The 11,358-nt window shown below is 35.8% G+C and overlaps 1 protein-coding gene across 1 annotated transcript; it reads left to right on the forward strand.

Annotated features, from left to right (window-relative positions):
- The first annotated feature begins 1,595 nt into the window (after positions 1–1,595).
- On the forward strand, positions 1,596–6,152 carry LOC128244392 (uncharacterized). The gene is made up of 9 exons (XM_052962401.1): positions 1,596–1,601; positions 2,018–2,182; positions 2,636–2,724; positions 3,203–3,316; positions 3,747–3,920; positions 4,589–4,744; positions 4,988–5,074; positions 5,372–5,542; positions 5,792–6,152. Exons 1-9 carry the CDS (start codon positions 1,596–1,598, stop codon positions 6,150–6,152), a joined length of 1,323 nt encoding a protein of 440 aa, XP_052818361.1.
- Positions 6,153–11,358: the final 5,206 nt, after the last annotated feature.

Raw genomic sequence — 11,358 nt, forward strand, 5'->3', positions numbered from 1 at the left:
GACGAAGTTGATGACATACTCAACGAGTCTGATTTCTTAACCAAAGAAAGTTCTAATATTGTTAGACATTCCCAAAATATTAATAGGTGTTCACAAGCCAGTAAACAATACACTAAACCTTCAGGTCACTCAGCACAGCATGATGAAGAAGACACGACGGACTTTGTTGATTTTGCTGAGGTCTCAATTGACAATAGTTCCTCTGATAGAAAATCTTTGCATGGACAAGACACTGTACGGGAGACCTTTATTTAGGTGCGTGTAGATTTAAATAGTCACGATGGCCATAAGTATGATTAATCCAGGCTCTCATTATAACACAACACATTTCTGTTACAGTTCGGTCGTCGCTTGCATTTGTAGTGTACATAATGTATTTCCTCAAAAACACCTGAACTGGAAATAAAGATGTCATTTTGCATGTTGTGACAATTATTCTCTGAACGATGCAAATTTGAACATTTTTATCTTATAGTTTGAAGACAGTCTTACTCGTTCTGGCACCTATTTTAACTGTCTCGTTAGTATAATGGTCATCATCATCACGGCTATCCATATATATGATGACCATGCAAATGTTTGTAGTTGGGGCGATTCTTCATGTACGTGTTTAGCGATTGAGTAAAATGGTGCATTTCGCATCCAAAGATCAACTTTTGTACTTGTATCGTTGTCGAAATACAGTATAATATTAATAAAGAGTTTGAAATTGTGTGTTCATATATTGTCGTTTGCGCAGAATTCTAAAAGTAGGAAATCTCTCTATCAGCAGGGCAGTACAATTCCTATTAAGATGATACTACTCGGTTTACTGTACATTCCATAATTATTTATTATATTTGTCATAGCCACATCATACAGTTTATCGCTCAATATCGAAGTATCGTGTGCATATATGTGTCTACAGTATGGTTTGTTTGGAATATTGTGTATCAAAATTCAGCTATCTCTTCTTAATGAAATGCTTTAGAGTGGCTAATTTTTCACGAGTATTTATGCGACGTGCAGGACCCGTGTTGAAACATGGTCAATGTCAAGGTACTTGGTCAAATGTTTGATATTGATTCCATACCTTCCTACACACATTGAAGTATATCAGTGATAACACTTGGGTGACATGTTCATCTTCGCGACATACGGACCCCATTCTGGAAAGGTGAAGGTCAATGCCGTAATACATGGTCAAGCGTCTTAGTGTTTTATTCTGGTCACTGTATTTCTCGCAATCCTGTTGAAGCATATTGGCCAGATGGATCGAGGTGTGTACCGCGCAACCCATATGTCACGATTCCCTTGTTTGTTTAGATCATCATATTATAATAACACCAAAAGATAATAACGGTAACCATGACTACATGCCAACAGGCGTAATGCTGGGGAACTTGAGAGCATTGTGACACTAGTATTAGTACTAGATTCATGTGTTCTTAACGAGTCTATGGTTTCCTAGAATGGAAAACAAGAAACCGTGGGGATCATACTGTCCATGATTCGAAATACACTATGCATTTTCTTTTAGTGTCCGTTGTCTCTTTTTGGCTGACAGAAGAAAGTCAGCCGAGTTCTCCCTCCACAAACTGATCAGATCGGAGAAAATGCAGGTAACCCAGAAATATCTACTGAAAGGTTTAATAAGGTATTTGGTGATCGCAACATTTGTGGTACTTTACAAAATAACTAGCATACTGTGTAACAGCCAAAAATCTGTTCACTTATATTTGCTTCAAACGACAGTGTCAGTCCTGTTGCAAAAATAATGGTGTGCTGCTGGATGCCAGGTGTAATGGTCTACTTGTATTCATCGCTAGGCTAGATATGAATTATAAACAATGAATAATATCTTGAACCTGTCATTTATTATCGTGCCATGATATTGGACCTCGTATCAATATGTGGCAAAGAGCGTACAGGCTTATTACAACATTACACTTACAGGTCCATTTCAATACTTTTGTGCACAAATATATAAGAAACATACTTTAAATATTATATATGTTGGCCCTTCTTATTTTTCTAGAAGAAGTCGGTGCTGGACTGTATGATCGAGCCGCAAGGTTCCGCGGACAGTATCACTGTGTACCACGGCGTCCTGGAGGCGGACGAGGCCGGGCGGCCACCCGACCACCCACATGTTCAACACACCAAGTTCTGTATGCTGGTCATCGCTAAACAAGGCAATAAGGTTAGTTTGCTCTAGTTAGTCTGCCTTAAATGAGGAGATGGCCAATGATATAAGGGATAAGACTGGTCTAATGGCATATGTGTCCGCCTCTTACCCAAGAAGTCATGGGTTCGTTCCCCACCCGGGGTACCTTTTTCATGGCGACAAAGGACACAGCACTGGTTTCTGCCCAAGGTTTCTGTCCAAGAAACGGACCCGAGAGTGATTCTATAAGCTATCATCTTTCGTCACAATCTAGCCAAAATATCTTAGTATATACTAACAATTCTATTTAAATGGCTTGCAAGGAGACGTACTTCATTTTGAAAGGTTTCCTTTCGTGTATTTTTATCAACTCTCAGTTTTCTTGTTTCATCGCGGAAGTGATTTTCAAACCCTTGTGTGGCTTCGTTATTCTTTGATTTACCATACACTATATATTTTTTTCACTTTACCTTTCATTTGTTCTGTTAGAACCTAGTGTACCAAGACACAGTCCGTTTACTTATTCGGAGGAAGTGGAAGTCGTATGCCCGGAAAAGATTTGAGTGCGTGTCCGCAGTGTACACTTTTTGCGCATTAGTAGTCTTCAAGTAAAAGTAACAGCTGGCAAAACTGCACCGCAAAATGGTGAATAAATGTGATCCACATCAAAGCGTACAGGGATCTTTGACATTGTGTCTGATATAACCGTTCAGTCGCATACCTCTTCTGAGTAATGCGTTCCATGAAGGTTTTTGAATTTCATTCATTGCGTCTTGAACTTAAACCATACGTTATAATAAAATCACAGCGATACAAGCTTCCACGGAAGATTGACCTGTCAAATGGTAATTGTTGCTGAATAATAGGCGCAGGGGGTTCATTTTGGACGAAAAATAACAATATTGTATGTGTTTCAAATGTAACAAAGTCTGAGTGAATATTATCAATCCGCGTCAAATGGGAATATATTATTCATTATGCAGGCTAAACGCGGCAGTCTAAATGTTCTCGCCGTTTTGCCTGACTTTCGCTGCGTTGACGTCAGTGATGGCCCCGGACGGACCCCACACGCTACCATGGTTCATTGCACGTGGTACGAGCCGTGTTCGAGGTCGTGTTGCTGGTCATGGCCGCCTTTACCATATTCACGGAATTTATCCAGCTTAAAAGGTAAATATTTAATTAATAATAGTACTTGTTTCATAGCAGAAAAAAGAAGCCCCATCATTGATCATAATTTTGTTTTTAATCTATATCAGGGTAAGCTGTGTTTTTTAGTCTTCTGTGTGTCTGTCTGATTGTTGGTAGTTTTGAATTTGGATAAATATTGCAAAATAAATCACGTTAAGTACTGTATTTTGCGCTTCAATTGCGTTATTGGTAAAAATATGTTGAAATCACGACTGGGTTCACATGTTGTTGTTGTTTATGTGCTTGCAAATGACGATTGAGCATATAAAACATTTTGCATTATTTGGTGTTTGCACATTTTTGTAGGCCAATGACAGTCAAAGCCTCGCTGCGCTTCGTCCAATTTTGAACAAAGACCAACTAATTTCAAATTATGTTTGTACAATGTAAATCATTCGTATAACCACAGGCATCGACTGGAGTATTTCCACGACGTGTTTAACTGCTTCGACTCCTCCTCTTCGATACTTATTCTGGTGACTGTACCTCTCCGATTTAGCGAAAATGTTGCACAATGGCACGTTCTCGCGTTCGGGTACATTATCTGGACATTACGGATATTTAAATTTGCCGCCGTGTTTAGGTAACGATCGAAGCGTATAAAATCATTTTGAACATTATATAAACATTTAATAGATTAAAAACAGATTCAAAACCAGCTGTTTTTAAATTGTTAAAATCGAAGATCACTGAATACGGTAATAAAGACAATTTATATAGGCATATATTTGATTTCATTGTTTACAATTGCAGATAATCAATTTACCATTTAACACAATTCGAACACAACAAATCGACCAAAAATAAACGACATATAATAATAAATATTTTGGTATGCCAAATTTGATGTATATTGGTAAATATAAATGAATGAAGCATGAATATACGAGGATTGATCCAGAATTACGTGGACTTTTTTAATAATTCAAATATCATTTCACATAGAACGTAGAATTAACACAATTCGAACACAACAAATCAACCAAAAATGAACGACATATAATAATAAATATTTTGGTATGCCAAATGTGATGTATATTGGTAAATATAAATGGATGAAGCATGCATATACGAGGGTTGATCCAGAATTACGTGGACTTTTTTAATAATTCAAATATCATTTCACATAGAACATAGAAACTTCACATTCAATACATATAACATATCTTATATAATTCCTGCAATTTTCAGAGCAAAATGTTAAATACAAACGCTCTGTTTGCTACATTTTTATCGTATTTTCTCGGACAGACAGAGCGGTGCTTATGCCCAGATTCTGTCCCGGATCCTGGCCTATGACTTCATGCAGTTTGGTCTGGTGTTCCTCGTCATCCTCCTCTGTTTCTCTGTGTCCATCTTTCTTTCTCTCCGTGGAGACTCCGACCTTAACGTCCATAATGAGACTAGGTAGGTCGTTCAGAAGTATTTAGCAGTTTAAAACAAGCTCAACCATTCATAATTGATAAGCGCCACCACGACAATCACTTCCAACATTAATATTTTGACGATAAACGTGCGAAAAAGTCGTATATTAAGAAATCTGACTTGCATCCATATCGAGATGCACAATTCCTGAATAATATCTTTTAGTTATTCGACTTATCGTGTGTTATCATAATTCCGAAATTGTCTCACACATTTTCAATCTAGCACGTTTTGGGGGACTCTGTTTGTTGGTGTGCGGTCCCTGACGGAGGCGGCGCCATTTGTTGAATATACATGCGATAATGGATACGGGTAAGTATGATATATCTCCAGCTCAACTCAATCGTGTTTGGGCATGTATGTTATTGCACCTTTCTAAATGTATACCGCTGTCAGTTTATGAAAAATATCTTTTTCATTTTCGTATTTTATGTATTCACGCGTCAAGCGCGTGGGTTCAATATATTTAGTATGGGTTCAACTTGAACATATTTAGCACAAAAATGTCTGAAGTGGTGTTATGTTTTCAAAATAGCAGGAAATGAACGAGAAAGCATTTTAAACAATTTATGCAGGGTTATTTCAACCGGAAGGCGTATTACAAGCAAGTGAAGACATCAAGGACCTTCAATCTGTTTTGGACAAGTGGGAATCGCCTCCACTAAACGAGATGAGCAAGTATGTTCGGGACGTCTGGGATTCGCTCGACTCGCACCGCCTGTCCCTCCTCACCATCCAGCAGAGACTCGCCCGCCAGGAAAGCACCCTTAGAGACATACAGTATGCTTCCCATTTAAGCGGTTTCAATTGGTGACCATACCACATACTTATTAAATTCGACGTATTAGATGCATTCCAGTTTCATGTAACTGTTAAAATAATATACTTTTTGATTTTATTCGATTTTAAGTTATTGTTTTCAATGATTTATATTTATTCAACTATTTCTGTTATTCATTGGTATATCGCCACAGGCTTATGCTTAGTTTTCTTGTGAATACATGACTACTATTTTATTTACGATTTTAGGGAGCAACTGCGCTGCCTTCTATTAGTAAATGCCTCAACAACAGGTGTAGAACAGCCACGGTTTTACCGCCGCGACACAGAAGATGGACAAACTTCTGTTCAGCCAACAGGCGTAGGGCGGAAAAGTGGGCGGACAGGGAAGAATCAAACTACTACCTCAAATATTACCATTGAAATGGACGAAATTGATAACCTGATCAGTCATTTATCGGGTACCATTCCAGAAGAAGAAAATGATAACAAACAGAACGAATCTAATTTCATAACCAAGGAAAGTTCTAATATTGTAAGACATTTACAAGATATAACAACGTATTCACAAGCCACTCAACAAGACACTTACCCTTTTGGTCACTCATGAGAGCATGGTGCAGAAGACACGGACTGAGTTGATTTTGCTGAGGTCTCAATTGACAATAGTTCCTCTGATAGAACTCTATGCATAGACAAGTAGTTAAACGGGAGTACGGTATTTAAGTACATGCATATATAAAAGCTACGATTGCCAATAGTATGATTAAAACAGCCTCCCATACATTAGTCCTAGCTCTTTAGACTCTTTTTTGCTTGAAAAACTCCAGTCGAGTCTATGACAGATGTTTTTGACACCTTAATTGGAAGATAAGTATGTCATTTCACATGTAATGAAATATTTTTTTGGAAAAAGGAAACTAAAACTTTTTTATGAGATAGTTTCAATACAGTCCAGCTCGTTCTGCAACTATTTTAAATGTCTCGTAAGAAGGTTTTTACGACGAGTTGAAATGGTGCATTTGGCAGCCGAAGATCAGAAATTCTAATTCCTATAGACTAATAGCGATGCAGTAACATAGTATTGTGCCAATACAAAGTTTGTAAGTGTGTATTTTTATACTGCCGAAATCTCTCTTTTAACAGGTATTCGCATGTTTTATCATAATACTACTCAGCCCACTGTACACATTACTTGCTAAATGTTGAACTTTCGTGTGCATATTTGCTCGTCAACAGTATGGTTTTAAAATGGGCGGAGGTAGTCTTGTTCGCAATCTTCTGTATCAGCGATCTCTTCTGAATGTTATACTGTAGAGTTTGGTGGCTGATATTGAACGTATCACAACGAAATGTCAAATTGACATGAACAAAACTTTATATGGGATGGAGAAAAAAAATTTAATGTAAATTTAGTTAGTCATGATGGACATTAGCATACTTTATACAGACAGTCATACATTAGTTCAAACTCCTTAGACTCTTCTGTGCTTATAAGACTTCAGTCGAGTCAAATAAAAAAAGGAAAATGAGTTATTTCAAATGTCTAACGATTGGTAGGAGAGGTCACGTCTGGACTACAAATGGCGACCAGTCAGAAAATAAAAAAGCAATTGTAGACACGACTCCTAAAATATATATTAAAAAAACACAACAAGAACACACTAATGACAATATTTGCTGGGATAGTTTACGATTGATTCTAAATATACATTTTTATGATTAAGTGAAATGTTCAATTTGATCAACAAAAGATCAATAATATCCTTTTAAGAGACTTTAATTGTTGATATTATTCTATGGTGTGCCAATAAAGAGTTTTTCAAAAAAAAACAATGTGTACATATATGTATAATATCATTGCTGAAAGTATTATATCAGTTGTAAAATATGTACACGATTCAGTCGATTAACTGTTTTAAGAAGATTTTCTGCTGAATAATTGTAGTTGTTTTGAAATAAGAACATGGTGTTTTTGTTACTGAGGTACCTGTCACAATGATGGTTAATGTTGACTTGCGTTTCCTGCATGCAGGACTTGTCGGTGTTTTGAAACTGTGGGTGATCGGGTGGCCGCCCAGCCTAGTCTGCCTCCAGGGCGTAGTAGTTCGCCTTGATACTGTTCTCGGAACCATGCGATTCAATCATACAGTCTAGCACCGACAACAACGCCTCCCAGAAAAAAAGAATCGGCAACAAATATAATAATAACTTTAATTCAAAGGTGTTTCTTATAGATTTATAAACACGAGTATTGAATTGAAGTCTTGTTCTTGTTTCCTAAGCTTGTCGTGGAAATTTGTTTTGTAGTTTGGAGTTCGTTGAGGACTGAATACTTCTGCATAATAATGTCCAAAAGCAATTGCAATTCCATTTGGTTCTCGAAGTGTAATGTTGTTGAGTTCGATTTTGTTTACTGATTTTTATTTGCGAATTCTGTTTTGAGCGACCCAATCGCCAAAATAGACGTATATCACATGCAGCTGCTGTATTAAGGTCATTATAGAAGTGTACGTTACAGCAATTTATTGCATCTTTTGCGTATTAATGAACTGTTGTTGCCTTGTTTAAAACTGTCATAAACATAGTCACCATTCATTCTGATAGCTCCGTTATTCAGCCATTCCTTTCTTTCAATTCTTTGACTGCGATGTGCAGTTTTGACATCATAATTCCAGTACGGCTTTATCATGGTTATTAAACTTACTAATGGGCAATGCTTGAGATGCTCATTTTATTAATTTTATTGTTGTGCTCATAATGCAATTCAATGTCGTTGCTCTGAGGGGTTAGTGCAGCAGTGTCTATGCATAGGAGATAGGCGTGGAGTAGATCTACATAGTTGCAAATGTCAGTGTCTTTGCATTTATTCCAGTCTGTAGTTTTCTCGAAGACTGACACTGGAATCTTCATTTTTTTATGAAGTGGATGGTGGTAAGATACAACACAGCATGCGTTAACAATACCTTCGTGATGCTTTATACGATCAAGTTGTCACGCGCATGTGATGATATAAACCAATGTTTTCTTTGTCAGTCTAATTGTATATTTATGTTTCCTGTAATTTGGACAAATGTAATATTATAAGTTGTTAGGAATTCATTAAGATTGTAGGCCCTGAGATTGGATTGGTAACGGAAGTGAAGTCGGTATTGAAATCCCCACCCATGAGAACTATGCCTTCCGGTGAAAATCTAGTGAGGATCCCTTGCATTTGATGGGCTTGGTCAATATAATTTTGGATCTCGTAATTACCTGATGGCATATACGTTGCAAATATAAATACTGGCGTCATGTCGCTTGCATATAATTCCAGACCACATATGTTTCGACAGTCAGGCAATAGGATATTTTTACTGAGAAAAGCAACGATTTTTTATACATGATTGCAACACCACCCTTTCTACATTTTGCTTTTTCAGACGGTTCTTGTTCACATACTGTAAGTGCATCGTATTTGCCGTTTATTGAATTAAGAAACAGTTTTGAGTTTATGTTTAAACTTTTTGCTACTGAGCATGTTTCTGTAGCTTTTTGCATATATAGTGTGCGTAAATTTATGTTCGGTTATTATGGTAGTGTCTCTTGAATGTTTGAAACCCACTAGTTCTTGGCGAAGAGGTGAAAATGAAAAAGTATAAACCTACTATTCGTTATCGTCTGTTAACCGTAAGCCATAGCCATGTCAGTGTCCACTATCCGCCCTTATGCGTCGTGTTCTTCACGTGCATAGCTACCAATGTCGTTCATGCCTTCTCAGGCCAAAGAGTGTGCCCTTTCTTGCTGTTGGGTGTATTACGTTGTTTTTATTCATATTTATGTGAGATAGTTTGATTAGCAATCAATCAATTTCCTTTTCATTGGATTGGTTACAATGACAGCACTTATACGGTCATGTAAGCCAGAAAACAGATGAGGGTCATATTATGACCGTTAGTATCGTTCGCTATATTTTTAGAATCATTTATTCTTGGTCGTAATGACACAATATTAGAAACAAATAGTTAGTTTTAAACTAAAACTGTTTCCGAATTCTAAAGATATTCGTATTTTGGGAAGGAAAATGAAATTTCCGGTTAAGTCCCAGGATACATAAATATTGAACCAAATTAAATTATTTTATACCTTTACATATAAAATGTACTATATCATGATTGAGTCGGGAGTTTTCGTATGTATGTTCTAAAATACATCTAACAAATATTTTTCGGGGAAAAACCCTTACTTCTCAATATTTTGGTTATAAGAGCATATAAAGAAAATATTGCTTGTTGTTTTTATCTATTGTATAAATAACTAATTCTGATATTGATCGATTTTAAATGCGGGGAGATACTTTTGGGTTTGACACACGTGTCCCCCTTGATTATGTGCAATTCACATATTGGAATACAAACATAAATTGCTAACACGTATGGTAGTTTCAACAACTATTTAGCATTTCGTGTATAATAACTTCGTCAGATATTGATAGATTTTAAATGCGGGAAGATACTTTTGGGTGTGACACACGTGTCCTCCTTGATTATGTGTAATTCACATATTGGAATACAAACATAAATTGCTCACACGTATGGTAGTTTAAACAACTATTTGGCATTTCGTGTTATTCATATGTTTGGCTGATAATGTTTGTCTGTTAAGTCAAGTCAAGGCAAGTCAATACGTTTATTCCCTCAAAGCCATGTTAAACATGGAAATATACAAGAAACGGTTAACGGGTGTACATGTTTACGTTTTAACATCAAAACTCTATTAAACCTGTCGCGGTGTTGGTGTACTAAATTGTATTACACTTTTTTAACTGAAGTTTGTTTTAACATAAAAACTATTAAACCTGTCGCTTTGCTTGTGTACTAAATGTTTTAAAGTTGTTTTAACTGAAGTTTATTTTACCATCAAAACACTATTAATCTTGTCGCTTTGTTTGTGAACTAAACTTTATTATACTTGTTTTAACTAAAGCTTGTTTTAACATAAAAACACTATTAATCTTGTCGCTTTGTTTGTGAACTAAACTTTATTATAATTGTTTTAACTGAAGCTTGTTTTAACATAAAAACACTATTAATCTTGTCGCTTTGTTTGTGAACTAAACTTTATCATACTTGTTTTAACTGAAGCTTGTTTTAACATAAAAACACTATTAATCTTGTCGCTTTGTTTGTGAACTAAACTTTATCATACTTGTTTTAACTGAAGCTTGTTTTAACATAAAAACACTATTAATCTTGTCGCTTTGTTTGTGAACTTAACTTTATTATACTTGTTTTAACTGAAGCTTGTTTTAACATAAAAACACTATTAATCTTGTCGCTTTGTTTGTGAACTAAACTTTATTATACTTGTTTTAACTGAAGCTTGTTTTAACATAAAAACACTATTAATCTTGTCACTTTGTTTGTGAACTAAACTTTATCATACTTGTTTTAACTGAAGCTTGTTTTAACATAAAAACACTATTAATCTTGTCGCTTTGTTTGTGAACTTAACTTTATCATACTTGTTTTAACTGAAGCTTATTTTAACATCAAAACACTATTAATCGTGTCGCTTTGTTTGTGTACTAAACATTATTAGCTTGTTTAACTTCAATATTCTATTAAACCTGACGCTTTGTATGTGAACTAAATTTTACAAACAATGCTAGTTTTTCAAATATGTTATGACAGTTTGAAGTGTATATCACATGCATGTAACACAAAACTTTAATTTCGATTTTTGACAATCGCTTTAAATAATTCTGTTTAATGAAGTATTGAACTAAGTCTCATCGACGAATGAAGATTGAATTCCCAAATGGTTTCATTGTAGTC

The sequence above is a fragment of the Mya arenaria genome, chromosome 8 (genome assembly GCF_026914265.1).
Source record: "Mya arenaria isolate MELC-2E11 chromosome 8, ASM2691426v1".
Taxonomy (NCBI): Eukaryota; Metazoa; Mollusca; class Bivalvia; order Myida; family Myidae; genus Mya; species Mya arenaria.